At 47.2% G+C, this 15085-nt stretch overlaps 1 protein-coding gene across 25 annotated transcripts in view; it reads left to right on the plus strand.

Annotated features, from left to right (window-relative positions):
- Window positions 1-15085, plus strand: part of MSH4 (mutS homolog 4) — a 77567-nt gene that overhangs the window by 12391 nt on the left and 50091 nt on the right. For 13 of the 25 annotated variants that reach the window (XM_085868000.1, XM_085867991.1, XM_085867988.1 and 10 more), the window contains 6 exons: window positions 1675-1800; window positions 2474-2617; window positions 7095-7238; window positions 8241-8384; window positions 11972-12115; window positions 13651-13842. In XM_085868000.1, coding sequence (XP_085724126.1) covers window positions 1675-1800; window positions 2474-2617; window positions 7095-7238; window positions 8241-8384; window positions 11972-12115; window positions 13651-13842 — 894 coding nt within the window. The remainder of the gene's footprint in view (window positions 1-1674; window positions 1801-2473; window positions 2618-7094; window positions 7239-8240; window positions 8385-11971; window positions 12116-13650; window positions 13843-15085) is intronic. The other 12 variants (XM_085867983.1, XM_085867996.1, XM_085867999.1 and 9 more) reach the window with 10 other exon arrangements.

Here is a 15085-nt window from a genome sequence, read left to right on the forward strand (position 1 = left end):
AAGACAAGCAGACAGGAAGCCTCGAAGAACCAACTCAACCCGAACCAACTCGACCAACTCTCGACCAACCACTCGACCAACCCTCGACCAACAACTTGACCAACTCTCGACCAACAACTCCCCCAACTCTCGACCAACCACCCCTCAAGGTCCGTCCTGTCCGCCTCTTGTAGCGCGGGGCTCTGCCCTTCGCTCCGCCCCGTTTTCGGCCCCGCCTCCCTTCAAACTTCTTGGAGAAGCCTCTCGAAGGGGGGCGTGACCTCTCGCTCCCCCTCCACCCCGCGCTGTGCGGGGGCCGGGGGCGTCAGTCTTGGCTCAGAGCCAGGGAATTATTCCCCCAAAAAGAGGCCCCCACGTTTTCTCACCTTTGACCCCGGCTCGGATCGCACTTCCCCCACCCCGAGCGCGGAGAATTTCGACGGGAGAAACAGGCGGGAAAACCCCCGAGCATCGTTGTTGGTTTTTGTTTGTTCCCGGAGATCGTAACCGCACAGGGCCCACTGAATGGCGAGTGGCGAAGATGTGGTAGCATAGATGGTGGAGGTGGCGTGCTTGTAGTGTGGTTGGCGCTGTGGTGGGGATGGCGTGGTTGTTGAGATGCTGTTTGTTTGAAATAAAAGTTAGAACAGAAAAAATGGCTAACTCAAAGCGTCGCAGCCCGGATGGATCACATAAATTCCCTCTATACAACGGGTTTGGGCTAACTACACATGTACTTACAGAGATATCTCTCCTGAGGGCCCTTTATGGTGTAATGCGAATTTCCACAACCGTAACAATATAATGAGGCGGTGTACGGATACCTTCCAAGCTCCACACAGAGTGAGGAGGGGGAGAGTGATATTCATCACAGATTTTTAAGATGCCGAATTGCGAATAATATACAACAGCCATCAACATAATAAGAGGAAGATCAAAATAAATAAATTATCACGTTCCGCCCTCCCCCCTCCAGCCCCCTCATCCTTTCTTTTGATCATACTCTCCTGGGTATGGACCCCCAAACACACTTCAAAAAGCACCAGGAATGGTTTAGGATAAAACGCTGGACTGTTCTGAAGTGGCCAGCAATGAGTCCAGATCGAAATCCCATTGAACACCTGTGGGGAGATCTGAAAACAGCAGTTTGGAGAAGGTACCCTTCAAATCTGGGAGAACTGGAGCAGTCTGTACAAGAAGAGTGGGCCATCCTGCCAGTCGAGAGGTGTAGGAATCTCATTCATGGCAACAGGAAATGCTTCACTGCAGTTATTTTGTCCAAAGTCCGTGATACCAAAGATGAAGTCGAGGGTGTTAATCATTTTATCACTTCCATTTCATTGTATTTTCTGATTTTAAAGGATATATTCAGTTCTGAATCAAAAAACAAAGGTTCTGTAATATTAACAGTGAAAGAAAGAATTGTGGAGACAAAATACTTTTGTTAATTTAAACTGATTTTTGAGAAAATTGTTAGTTATTTGAAAAAAAGTGTAAGGGTGGCAATATTTTTGGCTACGACTGTATATGTGTGTGTATCTGTGTGTTTATGTGTGTGTGTGTGTGTGTGTGTGTGTGTGTGTGTGTGTGTGTGTGTGTGTGTGTGTGTGTGTGTGTGTGTATGTGTGTGTAGGTGTTTGTATTTTGTTTGTCCGCTTTTTTCCCCAGTTAACATTTCATCGTTCCTTCTTGCAGATGGACAAAAGGTACTCTGGCCCTTTGATTCAGAAGTCGCAGGTCCTTCTGGCTTCAATCCTCAGGTCCGCTTCATGTCTGGATTTGTATCACCTCTTGAGGAACACAGAGATGAACAATCATCAGGTGTAAACATTGAGACAGATGTGTAACTGGGTTCCTCCTGTTCATTTTTTTGCTCATCTAATTTTTCATGCTTCGTATTTCTCCTTCATTCGTCCCGTTCCGGTTTCTCTGGAGGGGACGATAGGTTTGCTCTCCATCTGTCCTTCCGTGTGTCCCACCTGTGGTTTTTCAGAATTTTCTCCCACAACCTTTCACATGTTCAAGCACAACTTGGTACATGGCTTGATTACAAGTTGCACAACAAGTTTGAGTTTCATGGTGTTTCATCAATTTTTTACCGTTTTCCCCTTTTTGGACTTGAAAATATCACATCGGTATCGGGGACGTGGATTGGAAAGCAATTACCGCTCTTGTTATTTATAGTATTCACATTGTTAATGTCTGTTTGTTTGTAACATCTTTATTACATTTTTCCTCTTGGTGTCGTCGAGTTAAAAAAAAACTTATTGATGAAGTTATTCAATCGATTTTAACTTTGTGTGTGTGTGTGTGCGTGTGTGTGTGTGTGTGTGTGTGTGTGTGTGTGTGTGTGTGTGTGTGTGTGTGTCTGTGTGTGTGTGTGTATGTATGTATATATATATATATATATATATATATATATATATATATATATATATATATGTAGGTGTGTTTTGTGAATGATAAGTTTCTATTTCCTTCTTCACTCTTGCAGGTCAGCGAAAGCGACTCCGGCCCTTTGGCTCAGAAATGCCAGGCCATTTTGTTCAAAATTCTCAGGCCCCCTTTACTTCTCGATTTTTTTCAAATCTTGAGGTTGACAGAGACAAACAAGCATCAGCTGTAAACAAGGAGACAGGTATGCAACTGGGTACCTACTGCCTCACATTTCTCCTTCAGCAGCATTCAGGACCCGTCATTTCACCAACGGAAATTCCAATCTTTGCGTAATTATTAAAATATATTACTGTTGTTGTTTATGGGAAAAATATAATGAGGCGGAGTGTGGATACCTGCCGAGCTCCACACAGAGTGAGGAGGGGGAGAGTGACATTCATCACAGCTTTTATCGATGCCGAATTGCGAATAATATACAACAGCCATCAACACAATAAGAGGAACATCAAAATAAATAAATTATCACGTTCCCCCCCCCACCCTTTCTTTTGATCATACTGTCCTGGGTATGGATTAGGTCTCGCGTACATGCCAGGACTCAAACTCTTCGGTCTCCTCGTCTCTGTGTGCTCATCGATTCCTCATATCTCCAGCACTCCTCCGAATTTCGAACCCAGGTCATTCCTCAAAAATACTTAACTCATTACATAAACCAGTGTTGTTTTGCTTCGAGAAGAATGGATTTATTGGTTGATAACTTCATGATGGAGTTGCGCACCGTGCAGCGGGTTGGGGGCTGCTGCCCTGAGGCAACATCTCGAGAGGTTTTGCTGGCTTGAACTCAGATTGATCTGCAAAGACGTAAATTTCTTGAGGATCTCCAACTCGACTTGTAGTGAGGAAGAGCTGTCCATGTGTAAATACACTGCTTTTAAACAGAACGCCACAACACCTGGGGTTCTGGGCCTGACTTTTATTTGTAGTCATGGAGAATGCTGGTCTTATGGGGAACTCACAGCGTCATAATGCAAACGGCAGGTCGGTGTTGGAGGGAGGCAGTAAAACGCGGGGGATTAGGAGGAGGGAATTCATCCACGAAATCAGGACGAAAAGATCACCCATCAGACAATTCATGATGAGTTTGTTGAGGCCGTCGACATCAGTGTGATGAGAGTAAATTAGACCTTTTTGGAAAAAACACCTCATCACTATGTTTACAGAAAACAAAATGAACCCTTCAAAGAAAAGAACACCTCACCACAGTCAAACATGGAGGAGGTTCAGTGATGTTTTGGGGTTGCTGTGCTGCCTCTGGCACTGGGTACCTTGAATGTGTGCATGGCATCATGAAATCAGGAGATTACCAAGGAGGAATTTTCGAGTTCAAGGTTTCGCCCAGGATGAGAAAGCTGTGTTTCTGTCAGCTTTCTGACACTGGGTTGAGCATTGAACCCCAAACACACTTCAAAAAGCACCAGGAATAGTTTAGGATAAAACGCTGGACTGTTCTGTAGTGGCCAACAATGAGTCCAGATCTAAATCCCATTTAACACCTGTGGGGAGATCTGAAAACAGCAGTTTGGAGAAGGTACCCTTCAAATCTGGGAGAACTGGAGCAGTTTGTACAAAAAGAGTGGGCCATCCTGCCTGTAGAGAGGTGCAGGAATCTCATTCATGGCTTCAGGAAATGCTTCACTGCAGTTATTTTGTCTCAAGTCCGTGATACCAAATATTAAGTCGAGGGTGTCAATAATTATATCACTGCCATTTCATTTTTTTCTGATTTTAAAGTATATATTGAGTTCTGAATCAAAAACAAAGGTTCTGTAATATTAACAGTGACAGAAAGAATTGTGGAGACAAAATAATTTTGTTAATTAAAACTTATTTTTGATAAAATTGTGAGTTATTTCAAAAAAACTGAAAGGATGGCAATATTTTTAGCCACGACTGCATATGTGTGTGTATCTGTGTGTGTGTGTGTGTGTGTGTGTGTGTGTGTGTGTGTGTGTGTGTGTGTGTGTGTGTTCATGTGTGTATCTTTTTTTTCTTTTTTTTTGTATACCTTGTCGAGGCTCGTATGAGAGCGAACACACAACGCACAGCAAGGGGGCATCAGACAAGAGGGGCGGGAATGGTAGGGACAATACAGTGGGGAACAGACACATTAGGAGATCTGTGGAAGGGAGAGGGATGGGACGGGGAACATGAGGAAGAGAAGATGGACATTACAGAGACTTTCAGGAAGGAAAGTCGGGGAATTGAAGGAAGTGGGCTTGGGTGGATTATCGGGGTAGAAAAGATCGAGGATTTGGATGGGGGGTGATAAGAGGTGGTGGTGAACAGCTGTTTTGAAAGCCTGGAGGGAAGAATGGGAAATAATAGAGAGAAGGAGTTTCTTCCAAATGCGGGAAAAAAGAGGAATGAAAGAGTGAAGGTGAGCAGTGATTCGTGATTTTGGTAGTTTTTCCAGAAGGGGGTTGTTGGCGGACCTTGAGCGCCCTGTGGAAATGTGATGGGGACAAATCGCAGAGAGAGCACGGGGGCAAGGCTGGAGAGGAGACGGTAGAAGACAGAAAGACCACCGCCCAACCTGCGGTGATTGAGTGAGAGGCCCAAAGACTCAGCTTCATTGCGGGAGATGCCGATGATCCTAAAAGCCCTGGTTTCGACAGCGTGAAGCCGAGAAAGGTGGGAGGCAGGAGCACCAGCCCAGAGGGGAGAGCAGTACTCCATCAGGCTGCGGACAAAAGCTTTGTAAGTGGTCAGGAGCTCAAGAGGGCCGAGGAAGGACTTTGCACGACGGAGGATTCCCAGTCGGCGACTGGCTTTTGAGGCGAGGTTGGAAATGTGACTTTCCCAGGAAAGGTCATGGCAGATAGTGAGACCCAGAAGCTTGAAAGAAAAGACTTCTTCCAGAGGATTGTTGAGAAAGTGGATGGGGGGGGGGGGTTTCTAAACGGTCCTTTCAAAGAGACATAGTGAGAGTGTGAGATTTGTCTGGATTGAAAGACATGTTCCACATGTTAGACCAGTTTGTTGTTTTATCCAGATCTGCAGTGAGCGAAGAAGCTGCTGCTTGCCGGTCTGAGGGATGACAGATGATACGGCAGAGGGTGGAGTCATCAGCAAAGAGATATAGAGGATTTTCCAGAGAGTCCGAGAGATCATTGATGAAAACCAGAAAAAGAACAGGGCCCAGAACGCGACCTTGAGGAACTCCAGCCTGGACAGGAAGAGGGGATGAAAGAACTCCATTTAGGGCCACACGTTGACTGCGACAGGAGAGGAAGTCTGCGAGCCATGAGTGGAGATGGCCTTGAATACCATGAGAAGAGAGTTTGGTGAGTAGTGCAGGGTGCCAGACTGTGTCAAAAGCACGTGATATGTCCAGGGATACGGCTCGGATTTCCTGTCTGGCATTGAGGACCTCCATCCATTGTTGGGAGAGCAGAAGCAACATATCCAGGGTAGAGTGACCTGGTCTGAAACCAAATTGATGATTGGAAATCAAGCCATTGGAGAAGAGGAAGGATTTCATGTCTGAAGCGATGATGGATTACATAACCTTGCTGATGATTGGGAGAAGGCTGATTGGTCTGTAGTTACAGGGATCTGTTTTTGCACCTTTTTTATGCAGGGCAGTGATGTTAGCAGATTTCCAAGCAGATGGCAGATGACCTTGAGCAAATGAGAGGGTGAATAGAACAGAGAGAGGGGGAGCAAGAGCAGAAGAGCAGGCTTTGAGGACACGTGGGCTGATGCCGTCTGGACCGGTTGCAGAATATGAGTCGAGGTTTGAAAGCAAGCTCTCCACCTTGTCAGGAGAAAAGGACACAGAGTCCAGGGACAGTTGGGTGCGACTGGGTAAAGTGGGTAGAGAAAGTGATGGGTTTGGGACACAAGATTTAGCTGCAATCACCGAGTTTAGACATTCAGCTTTTTCACGTGCGGAATCAGCAGTGCGGCCATTTGAGGTAAGGGAAGGGATGGAGGGGGAACATACACCAGAAACAGATTTGATTAAACGCCACCAGGATTTTGAGGAGGGAGAGAGGTTTGAGAGTTCAGACTTGAGATGAGAAAGATGTTGTTTTCTGGCTCTCCTGAGGGTAGATACACACTTGTTCCGAGCTTTGTGGAAAGAACTGAGATTGCCCTCAGTTGGGTTTGCTTTCCATGAGGCAAAGGCAAGTTGTTTCAGGACAACTGCCTCGCCACATGCTTCAGTAAACCAAGGGCGGGAGGAAGGGTAAGACAACTGAACACGAGAGGGGATAAATCTGTGCATGAGGGAGAGCAAGTTTCTTTGAAAGAATTCCCAGGATGAGTTGATGTTGGAGAAAGTAGTGATAGGAGACCAGTCTGTCAGTTTGATGGCTGCTCGGAGACCCTGCCAGTCGGCTTGAGTGAAATGCCAGACTCGACGGCGGTGAGGTGGTTCTCTGATAACAGCCAGAGAGATGTCCACTTTGACAAGGACGTGGTCAGAAGAACCGAATGGAGCGAAGGAAGAGCAGCAGATATTGTCAGGGAAATTTGTCAAAATCTGTTTGTGTGTGTGTGTGTGTGTCCGTGTGTGTGTGTGTGTCCGTGTGTGTGTGTGTCCGTGTGTGTGTGTGTGTCCGTGTGTGTGTCTGTGTGTTTATGTGTTTTTATGTGTGTGTTTGTGTGTGCGCTTTTTGCCCCGGTTCACATTTTATCGATCGTTCTTACAGATGGACAAAATGTACTCTGGCCCTTTGATTCAGAAGAGTCAGGTCCTTCTGGCTTCAATCCTCAGGCCCCCTTCAGGTCTGGATTTGTATCACCTCTTGGGGAACACAGAGATGAACAATCATCAGGTGCAAACAAGGTGACAGGTGTGTAACTGGGTACCTAATGTTCATTTTTTTGCTCATCTGATGTTTCATGCTTCACATTTCTCCTTCATTAGTCCCCTCCCGGTTTCTCTGGAGGGGACGATCGGTTTGCTCTCCGTCTGTCCATCCATCCGTCCGTCCATCCCACCTGTGGTTTTCAAGAATCCTCTCCCACACCCTTTCACATGTTCAACCACAACTTGGTACATGGCTTGATTATAAGTTGCAGAACAAGTTTGAGTTTCATGGTGTTTAATCAATTTTTCACAGTTTTTGCCCTTTTTCGACTTGAAAATATCACATCGGTGTCGGGGACGTGGATTGGAAAGCAATTACCGCTCATTTTACATCCTCGTGGAGGATCTCGAAGTCTTTCTCACGTTGTTGTTCTTGTGGAATTTTTTGTTTCACAGCCCACAGTTTTCATCGAAACTTCCTGAAACTTGGCAGCTATATGTAGAAATACCCTGCGCAGACAGGAACCATCTCCGATTTTGAAAATTCCTCCCAGAAAAGAAGTTGACGTCATAAAATCGCCGCTAATAGAAATCGCCTCTACCATTATCTCCGAAACTCGGCAAGCTGTTTGAATTTTGTTTGCAGGTATCAAGCCGAGCATAAGCACAGATAATTTATCGCAAAACCTGATACATCACAATGACGTCATATTCGTTTTCTATGACGTCATCATTAAGAGCACGAGGATCTTAGCTCAGTCGAGCTTGTTATTTATACTATTCACATTGTTAATATCTATCTGTTTGTAACATTTTTATCACATTTTCCTGTGACTGTCGTCTCGTTTAAAGAAAACTTATTTATCATGTTATTCAATCGATTTTAACTTCGTGTGTGTGTGCGTGTGTGTGTGTGTGTGTGTGTGTGTGTGTGTGTGTGTGTGTGTGTGTGTGTGTGTGTGTGTGTGTGTGTGTGTGTGTGTGTGTGTGTGTGAAGGGGTGTTTTGCGAATCATAAGTTTCTATTTCCTTCTTCACTCTTGCAGGTCAGCGAAAGCTACTACGGCCCTTTGGTTCAGAGATGCCAGACCATTTTCTGCAAAATTCTCAGGCCCCCTTCACTTCGAGATTTTTTTCACATCTTGACGTTGACAGAGACGAACAAGCATCAGCTGTAAACAAGGAGACAGGTATGTAACTGGGTACCCACTGCTTCACATTTCTCCTTCAGCAGCAGTCAGGACCCGTCATTTCACTAACGGAAATTACAATCTTTGCGTTGTTCTTAAAATATATTACTGTTGTAGTTGATGGGAAAAACATAATGAGGCGGTGTATGGATACCTGCCCAGCTCCACACAGAGTGAGGAGGGGGAGAGTGATATTCATCACAGATTTTTTCGATGCCGAATTGCGAATAATATACAATAGCTATCAACACACTAAGAGGAACATCAAAATAAATAAATTATCCCCCCCCCCCCACCCATCCTTTCTTTTGATCATACTCTCTTGGGTATGGATAAGGCCTCAGGTACATGCCAGGCCAAACTCTTCGGTCTCCTCGTCTCTGTGTGCTCTCCGATTCCTCATATCTCAAGCACTCCTCCGAATTTCGAACCCAGGTCGTTCTTCAAAAATACTGTTGCGGTTGAATAAATTCGCAAACCACCATTCAGGTCCCGTAGGTGAGATATCTCTGTAAGTACATTGTTTAGTTAGCCCCAAACCCGTTGTTTAGAGGGAATAAATGTGATTCATTCGGGCTGCGACCCTTTAAGATAGCCGTTTTTCTGTTCTATCTTTATTTTGAACCAACCACGTCTCAACCGCCATCACACAACAACCACCAACCGCAACGCCGCTTCACAACAACAACAACGCCAACAGCCACGACCTTTACATTCACAGCTCGCTCCCGCAAACATCGCATCACCGCCATTCCAAACGTCGCCATGGCCATGGACCAGCACTTTGGACCCTCCACCACCTTCGCCTCTCCTTCTGCGGCCATTCCCGCACCGCTTGTGGGCACCGAGCGTCAGGCTGTCCTGGACTCGTACAGGGCGCGCGCCGAGCCGCAGGTACAAAGTGCGGCCTTTCCGAGGAGAAGTCGGATCAGGAATGATACACGCCCACTTCTGATCCCTCCAATCATTAAGCGCGGGCGATTTGGCCCCGCCTCCAAGCGCGTCGGAGTAGAATCGATATATGCAAATTCGAGGATCAGGGGAGATTCACGCCCCTTTTTCTCCGTCCAATGGGCGAGTGTGGCTCCACCCCCTGAGCTCGTTCTGATCCAGAAATTTGCATATGGGATCTCCTATACCACTATAAAGCGCCGAGCGCGGGGCGAATTCAGTCAGTTTTAGGTCGGAAGCAGTTGGAGGCAGTCGGAGTTGGAGAGGAGTTGGAGAACGGTTGGAGGCAGTCGGCTGAGGAGAATTGCGGAGGGGACCGGATACCACGGGTCCGAGGCAAGGAAGACGGCGGTCGGCGACGAGGTTGCAGCGGAGTCGCTCGTCGCGGGACCCAAGCAAGCCAGCTATCCTCTTTCCCCAGAGCATCAACAATTCCCCCCTTTTTCCCCCCGCGATGAGATAGTGCGAAAAGGGGGGCCCCGTTCCCACCCCAAGCAGTGCCAACGAAACCCGCGAAGGAGCGCGGAGTCAGGGCACTGCCGCCACATTTGCGGCTCATCACAAGACACGAGTAGGATCCACCCGGTCTCGCGGCCCACAGGCCCCGTCTGCTCCCTTGTCTTTGAGGGTGGCCCTTTTATTTTGCTTTAGAGTATATGTGTTGTTGGCGCTGTCTGTAAAGTAAAACTGTGTAAGTGTTGCCGTGTGCTCGCGTAGTCGGTTGTAGATCTGCATTGTTGTGTTTCTTTTGTAACATCTGCTTTTGGTGCATAATTGTTGTAATTGTATATGTGTGCTTTCCGTGTGCCGCGGAATAAATGTGCCTTATGTTGAACTGTTTTCCCGTTTCGCTTCGTCTTTTCTTTAATTGAATCTCCATCTTGCTTCACGTAAAGGGTTGGTAGTGGGCTTAATATGCCCGATAATTAATCGGAACCGTCGAGGCCGACCATAACACCGCTCGGTTATCCCGATAGTACGGAACGGGTCGCTTAAGTGGCCCGTGTCCGGAGTCGACCTGCGGCGAGGTGCGATCGCCCGGTCTACCCTCCGTGTGGGTACTTAGGTAGGTCGAATTTGGCGAACAACCCTATCCCACGTGGGGGGCCGATTGGCACGATCGTGGTGAGGCCGAAAGGCCCACCTGTGACTCGCTCCCGGAGTTAGTCCGAGAGGGTCACGACAGAATAGTCCGTCCAGTGTGCGACGTGCCGCGATTCGAGTTACGTGGCCGCTCGCACGCCGGCGGGCGCGAATTCGCAACAATACTTTACTCATTACATAAACCAGTGTTGTTTTGTTTCGAGAAGAATGGATTTATTGGTTGATAACTTCATGATGGAGTTTCGCACCGTGCAGTGGGTTGGAGGCTGCTGCCCTGAGGCAACATCTCGAGAGGTTTTGCTGGCTTGAACTCAGATTCATCTGCAAAGACGTAAATATCTTGAGGATCTCCAACTCGACTTGTCGTGAGGAAGAGCTGTCCATGTGTAAATACACTGCTTTTAAACAGAACGCCACAACACCTGGGGCTCTGGACCTGACTTTTATTTGTAGTCATGGAGAATGCTGGTCTTATGAGGAACTCACAGCGTCATAATGCAAACGGCAGGTCGGTGTTGGACGTAGGCAGTATATCGTGGGGATAAGGAGGAGGGAACCAGAGTATCAGCCACGAAATCAGCACTTATCAGGACGAAAAGATCACCCATCAGACAATTCATGATGAGTTTGTTGAGGCCGTCGACATCAGTGTGATGAGAGCAAATTAGACCTTTTTGGAAAAACACATCATCACTATGTTTACAGAAAACAAAATGAACCCTTCAAAGAAAAGAACACCTCACCACAGTCAAACATGGAGGAGGTTCAGTGATGTTTTGGGGTTGCTTTGCTGCCTCTGGCACTGGGTACCTTGAATGTGTGCATGGCATCATGAAATCAGGAGATTACCAAGGAGGAATTTTGGGGCACAATTTTCAACCCAGTGTCAGAAAGCTGGGTCTCCGTCGAAGGTCATGGGTCTTGCAGCAGGACAATGACCCCAAACACACTTACAAAAGTACCGAGGAATGGTTCAAGATATAACGCTGGACTGTTCTAAAGTGGCCAGCAATGAGTCCAGATCTAAATCCCATTGAACACCTGTGGGGAAATCTGAAAACAGTTGGGAGAAGGTACCCTTCAAATCTGGGAGAACTGGAGCAGTTTTTACAAGAAGAGTGGGACATCCTGGCAATCGAGAGGTGTAGGAATCTCATTCATGGTTCCAGGAAATGCTTCACTGCAGTGTTTTTGTCTACAGGCCGTGACACCAAATATTCAGTCGAGGGTGTCAATAATTTTATCACTGCCATTTCATTGTATTTTCTGATTTAAAAGGATATATTAAGTTCTGAATCAAAAACAAAGGCTCTGTAATATTTACAGTGAAATATAGAATTGTGGAGACAAAATACTTGTGCCAATTTAAACTTATTTTTGGAGAAAATTGTGAGTTATTTGAAAAAAAGTGTAAGGGTGATAATATTTTTGGCCACGACTGTATGTGTGTGTATCTGTGTGTTTATCCGTGTGTGGGTATTTTGTGTGTGCGCTTTTTTCCCCGGTTCACATTTCATCGTTCGTTCTTGCAGATGGACAAAAGGTACTCTGGCCCTTTGATTCAGAATTGGCAGGTCCTTCTGGCTTCAATCCTCAGGCCCCCTTCAGTTCTGGATTTGTATCATCTCTTGAGGTACACAGAGATGAACAATCATCAGGTGTAAACAAGGGGACAGGTGTGTAACTGGGTACCTACTGTTCACCTTTTTTGCTCATCTGATTTTTCATGCTGTATGATCGACTCAACTTCAGCGCCTGAGATTCCAATAACCTTAAAGACCTTGGTTTCTACAGCGTCAAGCTGAGCAATATCTGAGGCAGAGGTGCCAGTTCAGAGGGGAGGTGCAGTTCTCCACAATGCTATGGGCAAAGGTCGTGTCTGGATTGAAGTTGAGGTGTGCCAAGGAGGGGCTTTGTACGACGGAGGATGCCCAGTCGGCAGCTGGCTTTGAGGCTAATTTAAAAAAGTGGTTTGCCAAGCAAGATCCTCTCTCTCTCTCTCTCTCTCTCTCTCTCTCTCTCTCTCTCTCTCTCTCTCTCTCTCTCTCTCTCTCTCTCTCTCTCTCTCTCTCGTCTCTCGTCTCTCCACCTCTCTCACCTGCCATGGCACTTCAGCAAAAGACTTCTGCAACTCATTGGAACTGACTCAATTGGTCACCTGTCCGACTCTCTGGAAAATCCTCTTTATCTCTTCGCTGATGACTCCACCCTCTGCTGTAACATCTGTCATCCCTCAGACCGGCAAGCAGCAGCTTCTTCGCTCTCTGCAGATCTGGGTAAAATCACAAACTGGTCCAACACGTGGAACATGTCTTTCAATCCGGACAAATCTCACACTCTCACTTTGTTTTTCCGAAAGGACCGTTTGAAAACCCCCCATCGACTTTCAAAACAATCCTTGCCGACTAGGCATCCTCCATCGTGCAAAGTCCTTGTCCCACCTGAGCTCCTGTCCATATACAAAGCTTTCGTCCGCAACCTCATGGAGTACTGCTCTCCCCTCTGGGCTGGTGCTCCTGCCTCCCACCTTTCTTGGCTTCACGCTGTGGAAACCAGGGCATTTCGGATCATTCGTATCTCCCGCGATGAGACTGAGTCTTTGGGCCTCTCACTCTCTCACCACAGGTAGGTCAGTGGTCTTTCTGTCCTCTACCTTCTCCTCTCCGGTCTCGCACCCCCTGCTCTGTCTGCGATATGTCCCATCCATATTTCTGCGGGGTGCTCAAGGTCCACCAACAACCCCCTTCTGGTAAAACAACCAAAATTACGAATCACCGCTCACCTTCATTCTTTCATTCTTCTTTTTTTCCCACCTTTGGAATAAACTCCCTCACTCTGTTCAATCCCAGTTTTCCCTCCAGGCCTTCAAAACAGCTGTTCACCACCACCTCTTATCTTCCCCCATCCAAATCCTTGATCTTTTCCACCTCCGTTAATCCACTCCAATCCCACCACCTTCAAATTCCCTGCTTTCCTTCCTGAAAGTCCCTGTAATGTCCATCTTGTATACCCCGTGTACCCCACCCCATCCCTCTCACTTCCACAGATCTCCTCATGTCTGTTCCCAACTGTTTTGTCCTTCCCACTCCCGCCCCTCTTGTCTCATGCCCCCCCACCCCCTTACTGTGCATTGTGTGTTAGCTCTCATACGAGCCTCGACAATGTATTAAAAAAAAATTCGGTTCCTCAAACCACTGGTTTCTTTTCACAGGTGGATATGTACATGTGACGTCAGAGCTGGCAGCTCATCATCATGGTCTTTTGAAAATTTCAATCTCAGCGTTACATCCAGACATGCCGGCCTCTTCGAGCCGAACCCATCGGAGCACCGTCGTCACCGAAGATGTGATCGTGTCATCTCGCAAGGTTTACACACTTGAAGAAAGAGCCCCACGTATTGGAGGTGTGATTTCCCATCTGCAGATATTTATTATGATGTTTTCAATAAGTTTACTGCTCTCCTCTGATGTTCTAGCTTTTCACCATCTGATGACGTCTTTGTTCTCCTCTTCAGCTCATCCATGTTTTTACAGCAGAAAATCTTATTATTCATTGATATTCTGCCTTGCAATCATGAAGAGGTCCTTGTAAGACAGTTCCAGCAAACACCACTTTCAGGAAGCCCGACCGAATATGGGACTTTCAAGATTACATAATCTTCCCCAGAATGCTCGGTGCACATGTGCAGAAATCCCTGACAATAGTGGTCACCGGGGCTTGTTAACATATTGTGGGGCCGGGTATCGGCGGCGAGCACGACTGCTAGATGGAGCAGTAGAGTCGGCTCCACCGAACACCCGGAATCTAGATCGTTCCTTTCCGATAACTCCGAAGGTACGGGTCTCTTATAGGACCGTGAATCGTCAATAATTCAACCGCGTGGGACAGGGTTATTTGCCAAACTTCAAAATACCTGATGGCCTACGTGGCGAGCTACTGAGGAATTCACACCCTCGACGGAGCTCGACCGGGACGAGCCGTTACCGTGCTGGACCCGTGCATAACCCGAGGGTATGGTTACCGAGGTCCCGTCGGTCCAAATGCACAACTTACCCTCGCTATTTCTCAACACGCACCGTGCTAAACCAATGAAAGAAACACAAAAACGAGCTGAAACATTCAACAAAATGGATATTTATTTACAATAGGGGGGACGGAACACAAGGAGCAGAGTTAAACCGACTAAAAGAAATGCAAGTATGTACAAGGCAAAAAGAGCACTAACAATTCCTACTTACAGACGGGGCCCCACGGACACACACACGCACACACAGATACCCAGAAAGAGAGATGGACCTCGAGGTCTTTATTGCTCCTTCAGCTCGGAGGGAAGTCGAGCTGAGGGACGACACCCTCAGGACGACACGACGACACGACACAACGTGGCTGGCTACCTGGCCGTGTTCGTGCGGCTCGACGTCCGCACCTTCCCGGAGCACGAGTCGCCAAAGAACGGACCAGGGCAGCCGAACCCAGAGGAGGCGAGACGAGATGATCTCCCGTGATGAGATGGTCGACCTCGTTGTGCGCCAGACGAGACGCCTCGGATGCGTCTCGTCTGGCGCAGTCAAAACGCCGACCAGACCGGGACGCGCTCGAGCAGACCGGGACGGAATTATTCCTTCTTTCTTTTCTTTCCTCGTCCT

This window comes from Eptatretus burgeri, unplaced genomic scaffold (genome assembly GCF_056783735.1).
Source record: "Eptatretus burgeri isolate ZD-2024b unplaced genomic scaffold, Ebu_testis_v1 Ebu_testis_scaffold_3154, whole genome shotgun sequence".
Taxonomy (NCBI): domain Eukaryota; kingdom Metazoa; phylum Chordata; class Myxini; order Myxiniformes; family Myxinidae; genus Eptatretus; species Eptatretus burgeri.